This window comes from Spinacia oleracea, chromosome 2 (assembly GCF_020520425.1).
Source record: "Spinacia oleracea cultivar Varoflay chromosome 2, BTI_SOV_V1, whole genome shotgun sequence".
NCBI classification, from domain to species: domain Eukaryota; kingdom Viridiplantae; phylum Streptophyta; class Magnoliopsida; order Caryophyllales; family Amaranthaceae; genus Spinacia; species Spinacia oleracea.
This window is the reverse complement of record NC_079488.1, coordinates 105,753,929-105,780,554: the sequence shown is the minus strand read 5'-3', so window position 1 is coordinate 105,780,554 and position 26,626 is coordinate 105,753,929. Positions and strand designations below refer to the sequence as shown.

General features: G+C 36.6%; 3 protein-coding genes across 3 annotated transcripts; 2 read left to right on the top strand and 1 right to left on the bottom strand.

Moving 5' to 3' along the window:
* The first annotated feature begins 2,453 nt into the window (after positions 1-2,453).
* LOC110784644 (GDSL esterase/lipase At1g29670-like) lies at positions 2,454-10,092 on the top strand. The gene is made up of 5 exons (XM_021989107.2): positions 2,454-2,688; positions 3,584-3,708; positions 9,157-9,387; positions 9,519-9,753; positions 9,848-10,092. The coding sequence occupies exons 1-5, from the start codon at positions 2,454-2,456 to the stop codon at positions 10,090-10,092; spliced, it is 1,071 nt and encodes a 356-aa protein (XP_021844799.1).
* LOC130468077 (uncharacterized) lies at positions 3,964-5,899 on the top strand. The gene is made up of 2 exons (XM_056837663.1): positions 3,964-5,278; positions 5,569-5,899. The coding sequence occupies exons 1-2, from the start codon at positions 4,165-4,167 to the stop codon at positions 5,601-5,603; spliced, it is 1,149 nt and encodes a 382-aa protein (XP_056693641.1). The 5' UTR covers positions 3,964-4,164; the 3' UTR covers positions 5,604-5,899.
* Positions 10,093-10,099: 7 nt separating the features above from the next.
* Positions 10,100-24,633, bottom strand: LOC110785351 (uncharacterized). Its single transcript, XM_021989791.2, has 18 exons — positions 24,424-24,633; positions 23,579-23,651; positions 20,487-20,530; positions 18,791-18,833; positions 18,451-18,675; positions 18,187-18,309; positions 16,786-16,857; positions 15,252-15,296; positions 15,091-15,170; positions 14,868-14,932; positions 14,723-14,789; positions 14,480-14,593; positions 12,698-12,771; positions 11,172-11,269; positions 11,031-11,087; positions 10,846-10,914; positions 10,707-10,760; positions 10,100-10,528 (listed from the first exon to the last, which is right to left on the bottom strand). Exons 1-18 carry the CDS (start codon positions 24,516-24,518, stop codon positions 10,454-10,456), a joined length of 1,473 nt encoding a protein of 490 aa, XP_021845483.1. The 5' UTR covers positions 24,519-24,633; the 3' UTR covers positions 10,100-10,453.
* Between the last annotated feature and the right edge of the window lie 1,993 nt (positions 24,634-26,626).

The following is a 26,626-nucleotide window of genomic DNA, read 5'->3' as shown; positions in this document are numbered from 1 at the left end:
TATACAAAATTAACAAATGCAAGGAAACCCGTTTATTAAATATGCTTTTATACACGATGCTAAATCAATGAAACTCAATACTCCCTCTGTTTCATTTTGTTTGTTACGTTTGGACTTTTGCACGTTTATTAACGTATAATAAAGATTCTTTTTCTTTAATATTAAAAAAATTAACCCAAATAAAACCTCAATCCACTAACCACTATAACAACCAATAAAATTGTTTTATTTATCAAAATGAACCAATAATGGAAAAGCAAAAAGATTGCTAACTTAACATACTTGGGAAATGGTAAATAAATTTAATGAGTTGAAAAAGTTGACCAATTAAAATTATGATTTTTTGTATAAAACCACCTTTTAAAGTTCAACTTTTTGAAATAACCACCTTATATGTTTTTTTTCAAAAAAAACTTTAAACTTCTAAAGTTTAAGAAATCACCACCTTCTTTTAACTTCCGTCAAATATTTCGTCAAATGTTCCGTTAACTTCCAAATGTTTGGCCGTTGGATGTGAGACCCACTGACGGAATATTTGACGGAAGTTAACAGAAGGTGGTGATTTCTTAACGGATTTTTCATGAAATGCCCCTGAGGTTTGCGTTAATGCACCAAATACCCCTAATGTTTCCAGAATGCACCAAATACCCCTGAGGTTTAAAACAATAACACAAAATACCCTTAATGAGCATTTTCCGTCCATTCCGTTAAGTCTCCGTTATCGTGAATTTATTTTTTTGTCCTTACTCAACCATTATCTCTACTAATCCTAATATTAACCCTTAATTATATTATTTAAACCCCAAAAAAATTAACTACTATTTTTTTTTTTTAAAAACCCAATTCCCTTTTCCTCTTTTCTTTGGATCTTCAACGGCAGCAACACCATGGCTGCCCTTTTCTCTCCTCCTTTCCCTTGGCCTTCACTCTTAATTTCTCTCACATCCATGGAAGTTGTTCTTCATCTTCAAAATTCTAAAGCTTTTATAATCCTCTTCAGATTATTATTGATTGATGTTGTGATTTTGCCCCAATTCTTCTGAAATCAATTGAATTCAAATAATACCCAACTCTCCAAATCCCTCATAAACGATTTAATTGATATTACCCAATCACCAAAACCTGGTCTGTAGATTTGAAGGAGATGGTGGCTCTTGGGCGTTGGGGGTGGTGTCGATTCTTGGGTCACCGAATCTTTGGGGTGGTGTCGACTCTTGGGCAGCCGAACAAGAAGAAGGAGAGGACTTGAAAGTCACAGTTCTTCCCCAAATCACACCGGGAACAAAAATAGCAATGGAGGTGGAGATCGACGAGAAAGAGATCAAATCCGCCGGCGGAGAAGCTTTGACCGATGGGCGGCGAGGATTGCGTATTCACGGCTGGGAGATCGAGACTTCAAGAAGGAGAGAGAAAATCCAGCCACCGCGACCTCCGCCAGAACAAACACCTAGAGCTTATCGGAGAAGCCAATGTCGGAGAAACCAACGTCGTGGGTTCGATGATGATAGGAGACAGAAAAGATGAGATTTCGAGGGCTGATGAGGTTGATAATTGGGCCTCTATGAAGAAGCAATTTCAATGGTGAATAGTGGAAGAGGGTAGCGGTGGTGGTGATGGTGGGGGTGATTCTCATATAATGGTAATGGTGAAGAAGAGGAGAGAGACTTCCATGGGAAGAGGAAAGAATAAAGAAAAAGAAAGAGAAAGGAAGAGAAGAAAGAAAAGGGAAATAGAAAAAAAAAATTAGAGTTAAGTTAACGGAAAAGTTAACAGAATAGACGGAAAAAAGTCAATAAGGGTATTTGATGATATTGTTTTAAACCTCGGGGGTATTTGGTGCATTCTGGAAACATTAGGGGTATTTGGTGCATTAACGCAAACCTCAGGGGCATTTCATGAAAAATCCGATTTCTTAAACTTTGGAAGTTTAAGGTGGTTTTTTTTTAAAAAAACATATAAGGTGGTTATTTCAAAAAGTTGAACTTTAAAAGGTGGTTTTATCCAAAAAATCCTTAAAATTAAGAGTGGGCACAAAAAATAACACTATAATAAATTTATAAATAGAAAGATTCTTCCATGTAACAAACAAAATGAAACACCCTAAAAGGAATACGTAACAAACAAAAAGAAACGGAGGGAGTACCAATTAGCCAATTATGAAAAGTCCCTTGAAGTAAACACAATAATTATTCAGTAATTAAACACAGTCAAAATCAACAAATGCAAAAAAAAACTCTTAAAGAGTTACTACGTACATAGTAACATGATCACTAAAGCGATGAAACTTAAAACCAATTACTTGCTATATAGACCACATTAATGAAATAAGGGGTATGTTAGATTTCGGTTTATAATATATATTCTCTTAGAAATACATCTTTGTCACATCGCTTCTTACACGATTTACAAAAGCTTTTTTCTAAACCATAAAATAGTATACGAAGTATTATTCAATGGGATTATTACTAGTGACAATTGCAATATTAGTTGCAAGCTCGCAACTAAATATTATTACCGGGGAACCCCAAGTACCTTGTTTCTTCATATTTGGAGATTCATTGTCAGATAGTGGTAATAACAATAACCTTGTAACATTGGCCAACGCCAATTTTCTACCCTATGGGATTGACTTTCCTGATGGTCCTACGGGGAGATTTACCAACGGCCGGACCACCGTTGATATTATTGGTAATTAACTTTTTGCATACGCACTGGCTATGTTTAATTTTTCTTAAAAAATAATTGTTGGTCTATAATAATCATGTTAATTTGATATGGAGTAGATAATATATCTTGAACTAGATTAGGTCCAGTGCATGCACGGATATTTGAAAATTATTATTTGACTATCTTTTTTATAAAATATTTAGTTGAATTATTTATCCCTTAAATCTATTTCGTAATTAATAATCTCGAATGTACTCGTTTTATGATATTTTAACTTACTACGTATTATATATTTTATATGTTTAATATATTGATCTGACTAAAATATTTGATATATTTAATATGCTAATTGGGCCAAAATATTGAGTAAGAATATTTTCTATTATTGATATGACAGTTTGACTAAAATATTAATAATGACATATTCCATATTCCTATATTTTTTTCCATATATAAACATTTATACAAAAGGAGAGAAAATAAAAAGAAAAAAGAAAAAGTAAATATGTCTCTTTAGGAAAGAGTTTTTGGCGGAAAAAAATTTCACCAGGAAGTGACATGTGTCATTCCAGGTGTCTCTTTTAGTATAGAGTAATAGATAATGGAAGATTTCTTGATAGAATTTGAAGATAGATAACTCAATAATCAGTACGAAATGGGGCCCGTAGTTTGTTATGGGCCTTTGGCAGCTCTTCTAAAACAATATCATTTTGATCTTGTTAGCTAGGAGTAGGATTCATTCATTTTTTTCTTATAACTTATTTTAATTGTGTTTGCTTGATATCATTAACCTTTTGTTTTTTTGTTGGTGCAAATATCATTAACCTATTTTCATATGAAAGCTGAACCTCTTTCCATATATTAAGCTAAAAATAGAAATAAAACTTATGATTGTTATTGACATTTATTGACACAGGTGATCATCTAGGTTTAAATGGCTACATAAAAGCCTTCCCAATTGTAAAAGAGGAAGAAATAGTTGGAGGCGTAAATTATGCATCTGGTTCTGCTGGTATTCGCGCTGAAACTGGCTTCCAAGTGGTAATACTCATATACGTCTACATTCACATCCTACTATCCTGAAAATGGAGCATGTCTTTATTAAAAATTAAAAAAAAAATTAAAAAAACCTAGCTAAGTCATAATGTAGATCATCATACATACACTACAAGAAATTATACTATTAACAACGGGAAATCCCGTCGTAAAAGGCCAATAATTGTTGATTAATGAAGAGATTAATTGATACGGAGTATATTTAAACAGAATACCTTATGTTAAGTGTTTAATAGTGTTTAGGAAAGTAAAATTTGTTTCCTATCCTAATTCTTCTAGCTAGTGTCGTGTGTTGGCAGAAGCCTTTTGGCTCAAGGTTTTTCTTTGTATAAGTACTGCTTTGTTTCCTTCATTAATAAAGCGAGAGAACATTGTGCGTATCTGTGTGTTTTAGCATGGTACCAGAGCCCTCAAGGCTAAAGAAACTCTAAACCTGTAACCATGGCAATAGATGGTGAAACTCCTCCTCCTACTCCACCTACAAAACTTGACTCATCCTCACCGTTCTTTGTAGGCCCTCAAGATCGCCCGGGCGATTTAATAACTCCTACGAAATTGAAGAGAGACAATTATGAAGATTGGGCAGCAGACGTAAGGACAGCTCTCAAATCTAAGAGAAAGTTCGGATTTTTGAACGGCACATACAGAAAACCGGAGCCTCCATGTACACAAGATGATTGGGAAACTTTACATGCTATGCTTGTTTCGTGGATCATGAACACTATCGATCCCGAGGTAAAAACTAACCTATCTAAATATGATGATGCGTACCTGTTGTGGAATCATCTGAAATCTCTTTACTCTGTGGTTAATGGACCTCGAATTCAACAATTAAAATCACGAATTGCTCGTTGTGAACAAACTGCTACTATGCCTGTGTCCACTTATTTTGGTAAACTCAATGTTTTGTGGGATGAATTAGGAAAACATGAACCTATCATTTGCTGCAAGTGTGGATTGTGTAAGTGTGAATTAGGGGCTGAACATGAGAAACGAAGGGAAGATAATAAATTGCAGGAATTTTTGATGGGACTTTATGCTCCGTATTATGCCCAAATACGGTCTAATTTGTTGTCTTATTATCCACTTCCTACCCTTGAGAAAGCTTTTAATCAAGTAATACAAGAAGAGAGGGTGAGATGTGGTGATGCTGATGAGGACACGGTGGAAAAGAAGCCCGAAGTGGTCGGCTTTTTCGTGAATACCCTTGGCCGTGGAAGAGGGCGAGTTGAGAAAGTAGATAAGTCTGGACTAATGTGCTCACACTGCAAGAAATCAGGCCATGAATTGGTCAATTGCTTTGATCTTCTTGGCTACCCTGAGTGGTGGGAAACTCGCTCACAAGGAAGGGGTAGTACAGGAAGGGGTAGAGGTGGTGGCCGCGGTAATTCAGGTCGCGGGCAATCTGTGCGTGCAAATGTAGCTGACACTGGCAGTGGTGCGCAGCCGGTGGGGCAGCCATTGTCAACTCCACCTCATGGATTTTCTGCAGATCAGTGGAAAACACTCGTTGCGGCCTTTGGTAATTCTAATACTTCTACGGATCATTTGAATGGTGAGTTGTTTAGTACATTGTGGATAATTGACACGGGGTGTTCAAATCACGTGACTGGTAATCTGTCATTAATGACAAACATAAAAGACGTAAATTTAAGCCCAGTTGGACTACCTGATGGGAAAATAGTCCAAGCATGTAAAAAGGGGGACGTAAAACTCTCTAGTTCATTGATCCTCAATGATGTTCTATATGTTCCCTCCTTTAATTGTAATTTGCTTTCCGTATCACAACTTATTGCTAGCAAAAGTTGCTTTGTCACAATTACTAATAACATATGTGCTTTACAGGACCATCGTTCGAGGGAGCTGATTGGCACAGGTGAACTAAGGAATGGACTATACTATTTTCGGGATGTATCGACTGTGAAGGTGAATGTGGTGGCTGGTTCGAAGTCTTTGGTCTTGTGGCACGAGCGTTTGGGACATCCTTCTCAGAAAATAGTAAAATTACTTCCTTGTGTTAGTAGTAATAGTAAAGAAAGTTTGAATAAAATGTGTGAAATATGCCACAAGGCTCAACACTCTAGAAGTATGTTTCCTTTAAGTACGAACAAAGCAAATTGTATGTTTGGGATAATACATTGTGACTTGTGGGGTCCTTATAATACAATTTCTTCAAGTGGAGCTAGTTATTTTTTAACTATTGTCGATGATTTTTCTCGTGCCGTGTGGGTGTACTTGTTAGTTGACAAGAAAGAAGTATTTAAGATGTTTATGTCGTTCATTGCAATGGTGGATAGACAATTTGGTAAACAAATAAAAGTAGTACGAAGTGATAATGGAACAGAGTTCAATTGTTTAAATGACTACTTTGTGGCTAACGGTATTATTTTCCAAACTTCTTGCGTTGGAACTCCTCAACAAAATGGTAGGGTAGAGAGAAAGCATCGACATATTTTAAATGTAGCACGAGCCCTTAGATTTCAAGGAAAATTGCCTCTTTATTTTTGGGGGGAATGTGTGCTAGCCGCGGCTCACCTTATCAATCGCACCCCATCTATGGTCCTAAATAAAAAGTGTCCGTATGAAATGTTGTTTGATGCCTTACCAGATTACGAAGAGTTACGTGTTTTTGGTTGTTTGTGTTTTTCTCATAATCAACGGACTAAAGGAGATAAATTTGCTAGTCGAAGTCGTAAATGTGTGTTTGTGGGATATCCGTTTGGTAAAAAGGGGTGGAAATTGTATGATCTTGATACTAAGGAATTTTTCGTATCCCGTGATGTGACGTTTTATGAGGAAATTTTCCCGTTTATAGATCAAACCACTGCAAATTTTGTGCTTGATAATACGTACGATGCTCCTTTTGCTGGAGGCAATGACTATGATTTTTTAGAAGAATTTAGTTTGATTGGAGATGAAAATGAGGAGTTAAATGGTGTAGTAAATGAAAATGAAAATGAGGAGTTAAGTGGAGTAGTAAATGAATTTAATAATGTAGAAGATAATGTGGAATTTGGTGTATTACGTGCTCACGATCATAATATGCCGAATGCAACAATGCCGCCTATTTCTAACTCTTCAGTACCTCATACGGATGATCAACCAGTGGTTGTGGAAGCAGTTGGTGAAGAAAATTTGGGGAAAGGTTTACGTAATAAATTTCCCTCTGTGAAGCTACGTGATTATGTGACTCATACAGTATGCCAAAATAGTCCATCTCCGAGTTCATCTGCGTCCGTCACTTCCTCAGGTAATCCTTATCCTATAGCATTCTATGTTAATTGTGACAAATTCTCTGTGCTCCACCGAATCTTCCTTGCAGCTATAACTGCAGGAAGCGAACCAAAATCATTTAAAGAAGCGATGAAAGATGCAGGATGGCGTGAAGCTATGCAAAAAGAAATTAATGCCCTTGAAGAAAATGGTACTTGGACCATGGAGTTTCTTCCTCCAGGGAAGAAAGCCCTTGGTAGTCAATGGATTTACAGGATAAAGTTTCATGCAAGTGGTAACATTGAGCGTCTAAAAGCTCGATTGGTAGTGTTTGGCAATCATCAGGAAGAAGGTATTGATTATAATGAAACGTTTGCGCCTGTTGCAAAAATGGTTACAGTCAGGGTTTTCTTAGCCATTGCAGCATGTAAGAATTGGGAGCTGCATCAAATGGATGTTCACAATGCCTTTCTCCATGGTGATTTGGAGGAAGAAGTGTACATGAAACTTCCTCCAGGCTTTCAGACTTCAAACCCTAATATGGTGTGTCGACTTCGTAAGTCCTTGTATGGGCTTAAGCAAGCCCCTCGTTGTTGGTTTGCTAAACTTGTGACAGCTTTAAAGGCGTATGGGTTCCTGCAGTCGTATGTCGATTACTCGTTGTTCACCTTTACAAAGGGGAAAGTACAGATGAATGTGTTGGTGTATGTTGATGACTTGATTATTGCAGGAAATGATTCCGCTGCGTTGAAGGCCTTTAAAGATTATTTGAGTACGTGTTTTCATATGAAGGATCTTGGCGCCTTAAAGTACTTCTTGGGCATCGAGGTGGCTCGTGGCCCTGAAGGTATTTTTCTTTCTCAAAGGAAATATGCTCTTGATATTGTTGCAGAAAGTGGTTTGTTAGGCGGTAAACCAATCATGACACCAATGGAACAAAATCATAAATTGGCTCAAGCTAGTGGTGAATTAATTCATGATCCGGAGTTATATAGGCGCCTAGTTGGCCGTCTCATTTATCTTGCAGTCACTAGGCCTGATTTGGCCTATTCTGTCCACGTCTTGTCTCAATTCATGCAAACCCCTCGCCAAGAACATTGGGAGGCGGCATTGCGTATAGTACGATATTTGAAAGGTACCCCGGGACAAGGTATTTTGCTTCGGGGGGATAGTAAACTTAGTCTCACTGGTTGGTGTGACTCGAATTGGGCAGCTTGTCCCTTAACTCGTCGCTCTCTCACTGGTTGGTTGGTGTTCCTTGGTAATTCCCCTATCTCTTGGAAAACCAAGAAACAACCTACCGTGGCTCGTTCGTTTGCAGAAGCGGAGTATCGTTCAATGGCTGCCGTTACTTGTGAACTTAAGTGGTTAAAAGGTTTGCTCCTTAGTTTGGGTGTTCACCATCCAAGTGCGATTAATTTGTATTGTGACAGTCAGTCTGCTCTTCATATTGCTCAAAATCCTGTGTTTCATGAACGTACTAAACATATTGAAGCAGACTGTCACTTTGTTCGTGATGCAATTCAAGAAGGTCTCATTCAACCTTCGTATGTCCCTACTGAAGTTCAGTTGGCAGATATATTTACAAAGGCGTTGGGTACTAAACAGTTTCAGTTTCTCCTTAGCAAGTTGGGCATTCTAAACTTACACGCTCCAACTTGAGGGGGGGTGAAGAGATTAATTGATACGGAGTATATTTAAACAGAATACCTTATGTTAAGTGTTTAATAGTGTTTAGGAAAGTAAAATTTGTTTCCTATCCTAATTCTTCTAGCTAGTGTCGTGTGTTGGCAGAAGCCTTTTGGCTCAAGGTTTTTCTTTGTATAAGTACTGCTTTGTTTCCTTCATTAATAAAGCGAGAGAACATTGTGCGTATCTGTGTGTTTTAGCAATTAACGACGGGATTTCCTGTCGCGGACCCGTCATAAAAGGGGGTCGTCGTTAATAGAAAATCCTGTCGTTAACTCGTCGTAAAAGACATTTACGACGGTTATTCCCGTCTTTATTAGGTTGTTAGCCCCGTCGCAAAAGGCTTTTGCGACGGGATTTTTGACCCGTCGTAATTAGATTGTCGTTAAAGATATAAATTCTTGGAGTGATATTTTATGGTTAGACATATGAAACAATATATTTCTTAATTAATTTCATAACCATTTAAGATTATATCATTAATCTAGCTTGTATTAAAAATAATGGTAATGTTTTGTGTATAATGTATAGGGAGATCGGATTAGTATGGATGAGCAGATGAACAACCACAAAGAAATAGTGTCAAGAATCTCAACAAGTCTAGGCCAAAACAAGTCTGCAGCTCATCTGAACAAATGTCTCTACTCTGTTAATGTTGGGAGCAACGATTGGATGTTTAACTATTTCTTGAAAGCACCTCAAATGTCCAATCCCCAAGCTTATGCTAATACACTCATTACTCAATTATCCAACCAGTTAAGCGTAAGTTAAGGCAATAATTGCTAATATACGGTACTCCAAAGATTACATGACACGTGTATAGGTTACCTGTTATATATTGTAAAACAGATTACAATATAATATGTTTGATTTTGGTGGGTGTTGTAATGTAGAGTCTTTATGATCTAGGAGCAAGAAAGGTGATATTATTTGGACTTGGACCACTTGGATGTCTTCCCCTTACAAACATACAAGGGATATGTTCGAGTGTTGTTAATGATATCATGGATATGTATAACACCAAGCTAAAATTACTAGCTGATACTTTCAACACTAACCATTCTGATGCCAAATTTATTTGGATTAACACTTTGGATATTGTTTCCCCGAATAATCTTCAAGGCCTTGGTAATTAATACCACTAATCTTTGTTCTGTGCTTCTTCTAATTAACACAAATTCGCCATCTTATGTTACTGATAATTGGTTATACTTTGTTGCAGGGTTGAAGATAACAAATGTACCTTGTTGTGGAATATTTCAAAACATGATGTGTGATCCACTAAGTATTCCATGTATTGATAGAGGGGATTATGCATATTGGGACCAAGCACATCCCACTGAGGCTGCTAACAGGGTTTTAGCAGGAAGAGCCTACAAAGCACAAAACTCGACTGATGCTCATCCTATGGACATAAGCAGCCTGGCTCAGCTCGATCTGAATTCATCTACACCACCACCACTCTAGGAACAACTAAAACAATATCATTTCCATTTTACATTCATTAGTCCAATTTGGTACATGAAGGAAATGAGCCCAGAAACAAGGCCCATGGGATTCAAAATCCTGGACCATGGCCCATGGGCCATAGCTGAACAATGTGGATCCCTTGATCTACAAACAATTAATAATTCTTTGCAACTAAATAAAGGAATATATTTATATATCTAACACTGCACCAAAGTTTTCCATATTCAGAGACTGATGATGAGAAAAACTGTCTGCTGCTAGTTGGGGGACTACTGACTAGGTGCCTGTATTTGCAATCTTGTTCGATTTCGAACCTAGAAAAAGAAGCATATCCTTCTGAAACAATGCTGATCACACATTAGGCGTCGTGCATTTCTGTAGACTTGTTTGCAGTTTTCTTTGTCATGGTCCAGAATGATGCAAAGTATCGATTCTGCACAAATACAACATCTGATTAGTTAATTTTCCATGTAACTGTACACTTCATGGTAACCAAAAGTATCCCTTGAACAGAAAGTGTTCATATGAAAAGTAAAAAAAAGTAAGGTGGAACTAAAAGGCGGTGATAGACAAACAGCCACATTCTATACTTATTCCACTGAAAATGTTACCTGCATCATAGACCGAATATTTGTGGTATATGTCGTTGAGATAGTACTTTCCCTCTGTATATATAAACAAAGTCAATATAATGCTTGGTATTATTAACTGACATGGTGATAGAAAAGGAGACCGTTTTTTACAGCTAACCTCTAAAGTAAATCCATAATGTAAAGCCACTTTCTTCACATCTTCTAAACTCAATTCAATGGACATCTCCTGGAGAAGGGGTGAAGAAGTAAGGGAAAATTAGCAATTATTCAACCATGCACACGAGCATATTTGCATTGGAGACAGGTGTGTGTACAAACAATGAATTGAACGCCAAAACTTACGTTTTGCCCATATGTATCCGCAAAATGATAAAGCAGCGGTCCAAGATTTATCCACACCTATTTTAGCATCAACTTAATCAAATGTGTTGGATAAGAAATACAGAATAAAAAATACACAAAAAACAGCTTGAGCCTTCTTACTCCTCCATCTTTGAGAATTTTCCATATAATTTCAATGTACTCTACAATATTATGAGCTGTATCAATGAAAAAGCACGTAACTACAGCATCCCAGATTCCTGCAAGAATGAAAGGCAATAAAAAATCTTGATATAGCCAAAATGTTAAATGTCACGTGGCTTAGTTTCTAAACATCAATTCAACTTGATCCTTAAATGAACCTTTGAATGCTTCTATGAGAGAAACCTAAGTATCAAAGATGATTTCTTATGAACAAGTTTGTTTAATGCTTTGAACTAAAATTGTAAAAAGATTGAACCTATATTTACATGAATGTATACTGTTAAGAAAAAGATGCAATGAAAATTCAATCAATTGTTGAGATAAGAAAAGAGAGGTTAATAGAAAGAGAAAAATATGTTAACAATTGTCCACATATGGCCACAAGATATGGAAAAAATACAAATAAGAAGTTGAACCAGATGTCTCCGAGACTCTAACTTCATTTAGTTTATTTACTCGTTTTTTTGTTTACGGTAGCCAAGCAGGAAAGCTTTGTGCTAGTCCCCAAGCTGCAATGCCAAGGAAACTTGATGCACCCAAATATACCACAGTCGGCCCACGTATTTCACATCTCAAAGACATCCAACGCAAAAGATCGATATATTATCACACTCTTCATTTCACCTCAAATACCTATGCTGGATCCTAATAAACATAACACGGGTTTGGACACGAGTCACAAGCACTTGAATCCAAGTAACATAGAAATCCACTAACTATAAATCACTGAAGTATATTACTGGGCGAAGAGGGAACTCTCAACTGAGCAACCCTTTCCTTCAGTTTTTGATGTGGAATCAACAAGGAGTACACAGATCTGCTATCAAACATAGTTGTAGGTCACGTATCTCACCAAGCACATCCTAGGAGGGATTTCCTTACTTCTGTTATTCCACAATTGCTGCCTTAACAGAGCCTTTCTCAAAAGCTCCTACTAATTTCTTTAGAACTAGACCAATAAATTGGCACATTTCTAACAAACGCACAAGTTTAGCCAAATTTATGTTGATAAAGATTCAAGAGCTTTGTAATAGAGCACATTCTCCACTGATTCAACATGTCCACAGACGTATTCCTAGAAATGTAGCTTCAGTTTGAGCAATAGGGTTGTTTTTGTTTAACATTTCGGGGAAAATAGACTACTGTGTGAGAAAACTCACCTTCTGAGACCTACTAAATCTGTTGATAACAAGAAACAAGATAACAGGCCACAAACTGACTTTTGAGTTTTGAGGTTAAAGATCACTAATTTAGGCCATCAAATGTATGATTGATCTATAATGCTGAAGTATTAGTTTCAAGCTTATTTTGAAACATACTTTCAAAAGGATGTTTTTATAGGTTCCACTTAAAATATACACCGTATAATTTATTTTATTTTTTGATAGAAGTCCATACTAAAATATATGAATAGAAAAGGTTAAATAAGACCATTCATTTGGATAAAGAAATAGTATTTAGAAATAAGAATGAAAAATATTTACCTTCTTGGCCTGGATCACTATAAACTTCAACAAAATCCCCGCCACACATTGAAAACCCTTCAGTTATTCCTGCACTGTTCACTCAAAAGTCAATCACAGCATTTGAACCAAAAACAGCACTAGCTAGACACAAGTTAGGCAACTCTTTCTGAATAAAATCAAGAGAGAGAAATCACATCAGGTACCGGTCAAAAACATGATTTTTATGAATCTCCAACACATTTCAATGGCAAGTTGGCAACATTTGCATGCTGCTTGACGTACTTGAAGGAAAAGTGACACAAATTATACATTCGTCATCTTCATATTACACACATACACCAAACAAGACACTTACCAACAAATGAGTTTGGACAACAAAAACCACAATATCCTGAACTCTGGAATTCAGCTTCAATTGGAAAGAATACTTTAACCACATTTTATGATGCTCGGACTCAGAAATCACTACTAGCCGTGCGCCGGTGCCCATGTAGCACCCATATAGGATATAAGATCGATTACCATTCATGGATGTACCCACACCTATGCCTTTTCTTTGTACTTTGTTGCTAAATTAACTCCAAGCTAAGCTAGTAAAGAATAAATCTTAATAAAAAGAAAAGGTACGTATCAATTAGATAAGAAATTTTGTTCAAAGTACCACTGTCCTCTCATAAAATCCTAGTCATTTATTGAGTAATTGATTCCATTCATGTATTTTGAACTCAGGTTTTTGTTTCTCTAAGTTAGGCCCCTCCATATTCACTGACATTTAAATGGTTAAGTGTGATAAGGTTGCAGTCCGAAGCATACTGGTGGCCTGGATTTTATATAATTTGACTGTAAAACATTGCTTCTTAGGGAAACTCCTACGAGCTATTGGAAACTTGAAAGAAAATTTGAGTGAAACAGATTCTCTCTTTTACGTTTTATCTGAAAATATGGTCTTTGTGAACAGCCACCTATTCCAAGGTCAGCATCTAGGAATATTAAGGTGTGCCTCCAGGAAAGAGAGAGTTACTACAGTCTGCAGCACCTTTACATGGCAATGCGTAAAACTTAGTCTGAAACTCTAAACATCAACTTTACCTACCGACTCCTGCCTGCCACCTAAACAAAGCAGTGGACCAAAACGATTTGGTTTCCCTTGACAGAGCCAAGAGATAATATATGCCTATGGCTTGCCACAGTACGTGGATAGGTTTTTTGGACAAGAACTCCATGAAGAGCATATTTTGTAATGAACACATTGAAAACTATCACCACTGGTTTTAATTGTATACGAACAGTAGGTGTTTGCATAATCTTCGTTCTTAACTTGATATTGCGAGGTGCCGAGGTCACAAGATGATTGGGGTTGAACAATTTGGGTGTATCTCTGAGCATATGAAGGTTAGGAAGGTATAACAGAGCATCTGGATGAAAGATATAACATATTATTCCATAGATGTCAACTAGACGACACAACTATGAACTAATTACTAATTTGGAGTATTCAAACTATATATTCCGGGTTAACTTAGCCAAAGCTAAAGCTAACAACATGTTTTGTGTTGGTCCCTTTATGGTGTTGTGTGCCTGGCATGCCGGGTTAACTTACCACATTGTTGACTACTAAAGAAAGAACCTGAGACAAATTTATATTTACAAAATTACAGTTTACAACCGATTGACGGTGATAGTCAACAACTTCAGATGCAGACGTTGATAAATTTCGAAATAGTACCAAGCACCACAAGCTGCTGGATAGAAAACTTAAGACTGTCTCTAGGAATTTCCAGCAATAAATTTAAACAGTACCTAGCTGGAAGAATATCAGGAATAGAAACAGGACGAAGTTGGTCCTCATCTGAAACCGTATTGCAATTGCTGTGGATCCAAGGGTATATAGTCCATTCACCAACAGATTGAGAGCTGAAATTAAGGAAACCCGTCATATATATGTGTAATTAAATGTAACCCTATTCCAAGTTTCAAAAAGAAAATTATAAACCTAACCCAAATAAGTTGAAACGGCATATTGAAATTAAAATGGGAACTTACTGGTTCAGAATAAAGCTGGAGCATATCATCATGTAGTATGAAAATTCATTACCCTGGCATACAAAACCTGTTAAACATTCATCTAATCATGTCAGTGACTATTTTACATATTACAAATTTGGGAAATTATAGGAAAACTACAGACCAAGACGTGAAATGTCCAATGCCAACCTCCCGAGTCCAGCACCAGGAACCAGACAGCAAGGAGGACTATAAGAAGCCGGAAAAGAAGGAAAAAGTTAATATCTAACAATACTACTCTTCTAACAATTCCACTCATAAGGGAAAGCAACGTGAAAAAACAAAATAATGTATACCAACTTGCACCACATCAGTAAAAGATAGCTAAAGCTCAAAGGAAAACTTACCTTTCCTTGCTGCGTTTGGGAAACAATCTCTCAAGCTCCTCAAGAATGGGCTGATAACATTGATCACGCTCCACTTGCCCCTGTAGCATATCACAGGTGAGTATACAAAGTGAAGAAGTCACGAAAAAAGAGAATGACAGACTCAAGCAAGGAGAACATACCTCCAATGCCCAATCTCTAACTATATTCCTTATTATGCAGCGAACCTTGAGAAAAAAGAATTAAAATGATCATAAGAAATAGCTTAACGAATTTAAAAATAATCACCAGACAATTATAATAAAGCCTATAAGTTCGTTTTCAGCCAACCCCTCTAGCACAACACGAGTAACTACCGTATTATCTATATGGTAGATAGGCATCAATTCTAACATGAAAAACTTTCTCCTGGTAGTTCAATAATCTGCCCACTCATCTATTTTGTATAAATCAAATACTATATTCAATAGTAAAAACCTACACCAAAACAATGCGAAACTCGATTCTCAAAAACATGATTTTACTAAACCAAGAAAAATTTCACCCAACACGATAAGGTTTTGAACACAAATTTGTGATCCGGACCCGGAAAAACAACAAGCTCGACCCCAGAGAACAGGGTGAACTCTGGTCGGGTTTGACCCATCAGATTGAGATCCTAGAAAGGTCACCTGACAAAATCCACATAACCATATTCTTCCATCACACCCCGCTTACCCATTTTCCATCGCAGTTCAATACTCACTCTTACAGAGCCCCACACCATCCACTAGACCACTACCCAGATTTCCTCATTTCTATGTAATGAAATGTGAAGGGAAAACTCCAATTGTTGGAAAACAATCACCACTAGGTCGAGGGAAAACTAAAATCGTTGGTGCTGGACCATACATGGTGGTCTAATCACTAACATATGGTTCTCATTTGATAGAACAGCCAGCAGGACTATAATTTTTTAACTCTGCAAAAAAAATTGTGTGGTGCTTTTGAATGTACATGATGCACGTCAAGTTTTAACTTTAGGGCTCTGTTGGCATGGCAAACTTGCAATTGAGTAGAATACTACGTACTAAATAACAAGATCCATCAACATCTAGATTTAAATAGATTAGATTGATATGAAAGAATAGAATGAGTTGAGAGTATATTAATTAAATTGATTTCTGTATTGATGTGTATCCCCTTTACTAATCCGTAGTAGAAATTATGTTATTTATTGCTTTATTCGTCAAGGATTGGAGCCGTGCAGCTAGCTGGTGTACATGTAAAAATGAGAAAGATGAACATCCTTCTCTTTACTTTTATGATTCTTAGTGCTCCGGTATGTCTTGTTTGATTTCTGCCTTTCCATTTACCATCAATTTTATATTTTCGTTATGTAAGTTAGGGTTAGGGAGGTCAGTCACACAACTGGATCAAAGTGATGGTGGCAACAACTCATTTCATAGCCGGGAAAGAAAATGGTCCTCATCAGTTGGTAGCATTAAGATTGCTTTGATGGAAAACGACTTTAGATGGGAGGCAAAGCTATTTTAAAATGGTCATCGCCAGTTAATCACTCTTTGTGCTTCATGAACCCTAATCCAGTAAGCCATATCAAAGTATAGAGGATTGTCCAGAGACACATGCAAACATTCTTCTCCAACTAACAAGGTTCAGAATCACCTGGCATCTATACAATCAACCGTACTAAAAAAAAAGTGAAAATGTATATACCTTGTCAACATCAACTAGTGGCACATTCAGTTGCAATGATGAATTCAACCAATCACAAGAAAATGACGATGCCTGCAGAAAAATTTAACCATAAAAATTGCCACCAGCATATAAGTAATAAGTGAACATAGAAATGCAGAAAGCAGAAAAGCATGTTCTTGTGTCTCTCATTCTATAAGATTCTCTCTTCCTATCCAGGAAATAAAATAAAAACTTTATGTTTTCACCTCTCTTTTTCATAGCTAAATCATAACATAGGAAAAGGTTAGCCCTTGAACTCACTTAGGGAGGAAACAGGCAGTCTGCCATATAACTATTATTGTAAATGCCTCCACAAACAGGTTTTACACCACAGATATGAACTAAAGTGTAATAAGCTGAACTTTAAAATTGGCAAAATGGGGGGAAGAAAATGATGAACAACTACGGAAGTCTATACAAAGTTACAAACATAAGTCGCACAAATGTTATGCCAGCCATATATTTTGTATGGGGGCCATAATGGCAAATTAAACATAAAATCAGAGGAGTGGGTGAAGGAAGGATAAAGTACAACTACAGGTGTTTCTGCAGACACAACAATTGTACATGACTTTTAATGCTACTATTCCTAACACCAATCAGAAAGAATGACTGCAATGCCAATCTGTCATTGAGCCACATAAAAAGCCACAATGCAAGATCAACATAGCATAAAGAGTTGCAGTCTATAAATAAAGAGTGTAGAACAATGCCACAGTATATTGCCAGAAACAAAGTCCGAAAAATGGAAACCATGGAGAATAACTTATGTTACGGACTTGGTTTCAATTGGAAAGAGAAGATCTCAACTTAATTAGTTAATTACAAAAAAAAGCAGCTAGCCTAGCCCTAAAAATGATTTTAATCCTAAATGATGGCGCTTCAAAAGTTTGTGATGAAAGTAACAGTAAGGAGTATAGATTACCCAACATATACATATACATGACCAATGTGCAGATAGAAGAGAGTAAATACTAGATGTCAAATGACAGGAAAAGGGGAATACAAATGAAGAGGTTTAGAGCCTTTAGCAGCAAATTAAATTTAACTCAGATTTTAAAGACATTATCATTATCATTACCCCATTGCCTCAAAGAGGCTCCCGCAAGAAGCGGGGTAAGGGGGGGTCGGGTGTACGCAACCTTACCCCTGCAATTGCAGTGAGGTTGTTTCCAATTGACCCAAAAGCGATAACGGAACGACAACGGGATGACCATCTTCTACTTCATGGAAAGGAAGCAAAGAGGATTTAAGAGCCATTTTGATTTAGTCCATGGCTCAGATTTTAAAGACAGTGACAAAAAAATTAAGACAAACACCAACTTTAATGAATACTCAATATCAAAGAAAACTATGTAGGCAGTAATTTAATAAACTTACGTTGCCATTTGAATCAACCGCTCTAACTTGTCTTTCGCTTTCCTGACTACTAATGGGTTCGGTGGCACCAGAACCGACTTCCCCACGCTCCGGTTTACAGTTAAGGACTGGTAATTGCTCTCCCTGTTTGTTATCTACATGAAGTCAAATTTCTAATAACAAGCAAGGTGCAACATGTTTTACAAGAAACACAGGAAATGAAAAGGAAATCAAAGAAAGCCACATCTTCCATGACAAGCGAATTAAGCGGGTAATGAAAAGAACCTCGGGATTAGTGGTTTCTCTAGCTGATTTAGGCATGAGATCATTTTCAATATTAGACACTACCGGGTCTATTATTGATCTCGACATAGTTTCCCCAGTCGAGCCGTGATGGCTGTCCAAGAAACCCCCATCATGACGGTGGTGGTGCTCATCTTGGCAACATTCAAGAAGCTGATGATCATATAAATCTACATCCATGTTCATATCTAGTGGAGGCTCAAAGGCCTGCGATGAAGAAGTTACAGTAGATCAGCATAATATCAACAACTTCCGAAGAGAAAAGAAAGAGCTGAAACAAAATGAGCAAAGAAGGGACAAAAGGAGTGAATATGCACATTACCTGGAGCATGTTTAAAATAAAATATGTATTCACTGATATACACCTGCAACAATGCAATTAATGTAACAAATTATGCAAAAGTGAGAAAGTCTGAGAATATCATAAAACAGATTGTAAGAGCAAAAAAAATATGACTGCACACTAGCATGCCACAACATTGCATGGAAAATTCCTGTAACAGTGTTTGAATAACAATATGGACATACTTGAAATCTTAATATAATATCACTATTTGAAACCGAGGCTGTTAATGCCCCCGGCCCCCCACTGTGAGTGTGAACCAAACCCATATGCAAGAGCTAGATGATTAGATGCTATGTTACTCCGACTCTTCATTTTACCTCAAGTACCCGTGTCGGACCCTCGACACTCTGACATGGGTACAGACACTCTGACACTTCATTTTCGACTTAAATCCTGGAAATTTTCACAATTTAGCCGAGTCTGACACTTGGACAGGTACTCGTGTCCGACACTAGTACCCGAGTCCAAGTAACATAGATTAGATGGGTTAATGAGTCAAAACCACTTGTGAGCTAATTAAGCTCCACTTAGACTCAGTAGCAGCCAAACTTGAAGCTCGCCATACTTTAGTCTGATACACATAAACCTTTTTTGCACCTTTCAAAGTTATCCATCAAAATAATTTGATGTTGTGACTTCTGACAATCAAAGGTTTTTTTTAGCCCTGAGTCCCTACCTCCAATTATAAACCAATACATAAAACTTTATTATCAATCATCTCAGAATGAATTTCACAAGTTTCTTTGTATTAGCATATAGTAGAACTTCCTCTGTCCCGCATTACTTTTTGCACTCCCGTTTAGGAAAGACCCCACTAATATATAATACCCCTTTCTTCCCACTACTATAAAGTTAGGATCCCACCCCCTCTCTCATTGGATATAAATAACCCACTACCCTTTCTAATACTATGTGCCAAACCAAACAACAACTTTTTATCTTTAAACTACGTGCCTTGATAAGTGTGAAGACCTTAAAGTTTTAAACACGTGCAAACAAATTGGAAGTTTGGAATAGAGGGAGCAAAACTTTTAAGCTTGTAACCGTCTTGCTTGCTGTTATTTTCAAATTATTTTTAGAACACCAGTCCGACTAGATAAGGTGAGCCAAAGTTCATGAACTGAGCAAAACCAACCAAGTTGAATTTTAAGCCAGAACGAGTGGCCTTTGAAAAGTGGTTTTGTGGTCTTAATTAACCTGAATGATGAAGCTGAATCAATTCAATAACACCAACAAACACAATCTTTGGGATGAAAAAGTTCCCATCGATATGCAATTGTGCATACGAACTGAAGTAAAATGAACAACCAGAAGAAAAGCTGCAGATTACAAGCTCAGAGCAATTAAAGACAGACTCAAGTACTTGTTAAATTAAAGACACAAAACAAAGGGATAACTTTTATACGTAATTATCCCATACCACATTATCAAGTCTACAAGTTGACTTCATCCAGCTAAAGAAAAGTTGGTTAATAAATGGTCAAAAATGCTTTCTTCTTTTGCAGCCAAGAGAGAAATGGGGTGATCAAGGGTAACTTCCAAACATAATTTTACTAATGCTTCTGAAACTTGAAGAACCAAAATATCAGCAGCTTTTCCTCTTAAGACTACTTCCTAATTTTCATTGCCTTTTCAACACATGTCAATGCTGGAAGAGGATGAGGATTTTTACCTTCGTAAACTCTCGTATTTCAACGGCAAGTGCGAAAGAAGAGACTGCAAAAAGGTATTGAAAATTTGTGAGGTTAGAAGTAGACAAAATTTTAAACTAGTATGAAACCATATATTACTCTTTTCATATTATACAAGATATTTTACAAAAACAATGATTATACTTGGTATAGATTTTGAAGGTGACTGAAAAAAGAAGTAAGAATGAAGCACCATCACTTCCTACTCGCAAAAGATGTCAAAGAACACAGTTGAGTTGATTTGACATTTTTTTTTTAAGTAGAACTATATAACCAGCTAAAAAGGGAATAGAAGCAACTAAACAAACAACCTAAACTACAGATCAACCGTTTTTTTTTTTTAACCCCCCCAATTAAGAAACTCTTGAAAGCTCCAAATGCCTTAGCCAGCCTATAAAGACACTAAGTAACTGACTTTGTCCCGTGACAAATCAGAAGACAACAAAATTCGAGAAAAGAGAAAGGAGTTTCACATAGACAAAAAAAAAACACCATACAATTACCATTAAAGCAATGCACCATAGCAACTTCTTCTCCTAACCTTTGTCAAACCCCCTAAAACAAAGCTGCCACTAATCCCTGACCTCTTAGATAAAACCCGAAACTCCTCATGCAGCACATATCACCTCCTCCACATGTAACTTGCCATTCACAAAGTAAAGAAACATGTGAAGAACATACACTTTTAGCACGGAAAAGAAAGCAGATATCCGGTGAAATAACCAATCCCAGCCTTTGCTTTTTGCAGGGTCCGCAAAAAAGTCCTAACCTAAGATGATCGCTGGCCTTCCACATGTAGTTTGCACTTTGCAACAGAAAAGCTGGATGGGGGAATCGATTCAAGGAGCTCAGGAAAATATTTACAGGAAAAGATCCAGATGAGTCCCCCTTCCACACACCAGAGTCCTCCACAGCAGTTAATTAATCTCCAGTAAAGAAGGGAGCTCCACCAACTCCCTATCATGTGGTGATCTTTGAAATTGTAAATCTCAAACATTATCACAATAAACAGATACATCTAGAGTTGATTTTGGAATTATTACAAGAATGTTTTCACATATCTAATGAACAGAATAACCTCCTTAACCCGGCACTTATTTGAAGCTTTACAAGCTCACTTTACTCTGCCAAAAATCTCCCTCCACTTCTCTATTGCTGGTAACAGTCTTACTAAAGTTAAGGAAGACAGCCCTGTTGTTTTGCTAATTTGTTATATAGAAGTTAGTCCCATGGTTTCTCAATACTCTATCAAGCCACATCAGCACGTGTCTGCTCATAAATCATGATGGATCTTTAACAGGTATTTCACAGCTTCTCACGTTAATCTAGTCCAAAGCACTCTCACTTCCAAATTTTAGCTTAACTGGGAAACTGTAATCAGCATATATCCCTGCTCTTGGAATATACTTCCTCTTAAACAGTAAACTTCATCCCTGGACTAGGATAACAATTTTATGTAAATTATAAGAAATTCCAGCTACAAAGTAAAAAATGCTTAAGTTAGTAATTCAGGAATTCAAACAAGATAACTTCAAGAATCTCGTCTAGCAGTCCCCTAATTCAAACTACAAACACGTGATGGTCTTTATCATATACTTCCTTCATCCCTAAAAGATTGTTCCATTTGACTTGTCACGGTCTCCAAGAGTCCAAGACACGACTTAGAATGTAATATCTAATTCTACACGTGAAAAAAAAAAGTTTATTCTAAAAATATATATTGAAACGAATCTAACAAGACCCCATATGAGTATATAATTTCTTATAGGTTAGTGAGTATTGAGGATCAAAGTTTTTAAAGTTCGGCCAAAAAAATGCAATGGGGCAAACAATAAGGGACGGAGGGAGTGATGTGCTTGTTAGTTGTTGAAATCATTTCTCATAGCCACTACACTGAAAAACAGTAGTGCAGTTCAAAAAGGCAATTTATTGACTAATGTTTATCCTTTACAGATGTGGGACGGGCCATGTGGCAGGCATCTAGTCCCTATTTAAACAAATAAGAGTAGTGTCAAAAGGTGGATTTAAGAATTAACCATCTGACATGATATTTATGCTAACCTTTCCACATTTGTCAAATGCGACTACAACAGCCACAAGCAAGAAGTTTTTGATCACTTGCTAGATGCCACTTTTGGCAATCTGCCTACCACATTCATGAAAACTATTGCAAATTTTCTAGGTTACATGAATCTTAACCTCTTCAAACCCACCTTGGTAAGATAAATGACATTTTTTGTAGAAAGGGAATGAAGGATGCATATCAGTATACTAAATCACTAATCAATCACTAAGCCAAAATGGCAAAGGGGAAACAAAAAGAAGAAGAAAATAAAAAGAGAAAGATGCAGCCTAAGCTGAGAGCATTGGCACTTTATTAAAGTAATGTTTACTCCCATAATATTATACACAAAATCCAAATTTAGTTTACCTTGATCTTCACTTTAGGTGTTTGAAACCATATGATAATAGAGAGGGAGTAGAAGAGCCTATTTTTGGTCAATTATAAATAGTGGGTGAAATTATCTCACTCATGAATGTGTTCACCTTTCTACAGTTTTTTTGAATTAGTTATGTTTCTGGGCAAAGGGGGTGATCTCAATGCGATGGGTAAAATGGGGTGAATGTGAACTCACATACTCTTTAAAGATTCTCACCTTCAGAAAAAGACACAATGTGTACTTTCTCCTTACTTTTATATCGGTTTCCAAACAAAAGTATTTTTTGGACTTCAAGGTCAATAAAGACTCTGACTCATTTAGGGGTCGAAGAATTTTCTTTTGCTAGCATGATGCATAACTCTCATTTAGCCTTGTTTGTCTAGTAACCCTACTACTACCTCTACCTCTTAAAACTTTAACTATATATGTGAATTTGCAGCCTAAGAGTCTAATTCCAGTATTTCAGTTAGACAAGAAGTGAAAGGATCACATAGTGACATGCAATTGAGATCAGACTACGGAGCATACCTCTTAAAAATTTATAAAAGTCAGTGTTAAGGATTTGCAAACCAAGAAGTTACACACATAACCTGAATATTGAAACTCAGTGTCTCAGATGATTATAATAATACCTTGTGCGCAGGTGGAAGCTTTCTAAAAGAACTCTCATTGTGCCTGATATCATCTTCAGACGCGTCTGGATAGCTGTGTAACGAGTTTCAGCATTTAATTAAGTCAATTTCACAGACATTGTCAGATAAATCTGGGAGAAATGAAGCACAATAAAACGAGAAAACAAGCCAACACCACTTGTAACCCCTGTACAAGTGTACAACTTGTATCAAATTGAGCAATGCACCAATTATGTACAAAACTGTGTCCAATGTTATTACATACAACAAAAAAGGAAACACATGAACATCAATGTCTACCTTAGGGGTAGGACAACTCGATCAAATTTACGCAGTCTCATCCCTACTATAACCGAGAGCCGTTCCAATTAACCCTTGATTTGATATGCAACAACTTTATGCCCATAAAACAGTATAATCAGCCATTTTGATCTAGTTCATATCATCCAAACTTTTTACTATGATGATTTACACAAACAGGAATTGAGGAATTCACTTTATCCTGCTTTACAAACATCATGCCCTACTAATATGAATTAAAAATCTTGATTTCAAATACATATCAAGATAAGCTAAAATCAACTATTCCTTCTATAGTATTCAAATACCATACTGCACTATTTTACTCGACAGAAAATCGAATGTCCATTATACACCCAGAGTTTACCACCCACGCGGACACAAATTTGCAAACAATTAGGTGCGGTGTATATGTGAAATTACCAGAAATTATCTAACTAGAAGCTTAATTGATTATAAATTCAATGAAATTAAAAAAATTAAAAAGTAGGAATAATAGTAAAATTGAACAATTAGAAAAAAGAATAGAAAGAAAAAACACGTACTTAAGATAAGCGCTGATAATTCGACGGAGTGATTTGACTTCGAGGGCTTCTTCACATTTCCGGCGCCGGCGGTCGCCGTGTTCTAACAACTCCATTTTCGACAGTTTTTTTAATTATTTGAATTTTAATTTTAATTTTAATTGCTGGGTAACTGGGGTAACTGGACTGGGTTGAAGAGCGAAGAAAAAGGTTTAAACTTTAAAGTCCTAAAAGGGCCGACAGACAGTAAACAGTGAACAGTAGAAGTCTTTGTTCTTAAGTACGAAAATGCCCCTCAAAACTTGACATTGCTCACGTGATTTTTAGTGGCTCACATCATTCTTCTCTTCTTTCAAAACTCATAAATCCCACACGAGGTCACACGCCCCAATTGGTTACCCACTGCCCCCAATTGCCAATTACGGGGTGTTAATTCTCAATCTGACATGGTAAATCTGATGAAATTGTCCGATCATTTAAAATCAAATCGTTTAGAACCCGTGAGTCAAAATCAGAAATTCAATTTGATCTGATTACATTTAATTCGTTAATATTGATCTGATTAAGATCTGCATTCGATAACAGATCGATATGTGACAATCTGAATTCGTTCAATCCGAACCGAAGGGATCCGAAACTCGTTTATGACCAGATATGTTTCAACCCCATCTGATCCAACTCGAGAAAAGTCTGTTTTAATCCGATCCGTTTTCAAACAATGCCCTGGTTAATCCGAGCTTTTTCAACATGTTACCCAAGTCCGAAACGTTTCAATCCATGACTTGTTTAATCCAAACCGTTCAAGACCCGTGGTAGGTATTATTATTTGTTTCTTAGAATATTTTTTAGGGTACTTCGTCAAATCTCGTGATAGAAGGAAGAAACAAAAATCTATAAAAAGTAAGAAAATTGAAGTTGTATTGTTAGAAAACCTTTACTTTAATGAACTCTTCCTCACGATCCTTCTGTCGCGCCATACTTTAATTATTAAAAAAACAATATGGAACACAATACTTGTATTAAAAACGTATCTCATGGAGACAATTTTCTGAATACAAATGTTGATTAATAAATACCTCCTTCGATTCAAATAGTCTCATCATGTTCTTAAATAACTTATAACTTACATTATCGATCTTATATTCTTAATACTTTAATTTAAAAGTATTGTTATTGTCCCATGCCTAATTAATTCATGCATCGATATTATAATTACTTCATCCGTTCTTTAAATATTGCACCATGATTGACTTTACTCGCCAACGCATACTTTGACTCCTAATAACTCGAATTATATATATTAAACATTAAAAATATTATATTTAGAAAATACATATAGATACGAATCTAACAAGATCTCACATAGCTACAATTTTTCTTATATAGGAATCACAAAAAATGAAAATGTCTAATGTGAATAGTGTCAAAAACAAGATGGCGCAATATTTATGGAACAGATGAAATATATAATTTGGAACTGAATTGACCTGACCCGGATTCCGGCCCGCTACCAATTAACCCGATCGGGTAAGAACCCGGACATATATGTACCTGGATTCGATGACAACCCGTCTAAACTCGTTTTTAATCCGATTTTTTCGGTGTGTTACCCGATTAATCTTATCCGATATGCATTTGATCCGATATTAGTCTGACCCGATATAAACCCGAACCTGTTATAATTCGGCTAAACCCGTTAACAAAATGTCATGTTCCAACCCGATTTGATCTGACCCGAACTGTTTACAACTCAATCCGACATGACCCCATGCATAAATAATCTTATCTGTTAAGCTTTAACCCGATCCGATCTGACCCGTTAGCCAAAGGAATATGTTCCATCCCGATTTGTTTCAACCCAAATCCAATAAATCCGACCCAAACTAATCCGTTGATCCGATTTTACATTCCTACGAAAAATTGTACTCCACTACTTCGTATTACTATAAGATACTCCATTCAAGCACGGACGTGGGGTTAGGTGGCATGTCCTCTGTGGGACACGTATTGGACACAAATACTCCATGAACAAGCAAAGATATGTTTCCGACACGCAACATCAAGTGTCTGTTTTTTTAAATATTAGGACACGGGGGTACACAATTAACTGTATACGCGGTGGACACTTATTGGACAAATTTTGGACACATATTTAATGTTCGTCAATCGATACTTCCTGAAGTACGTCGTGCACCTGCGCCGCCCTATGAATATCAATACTCCT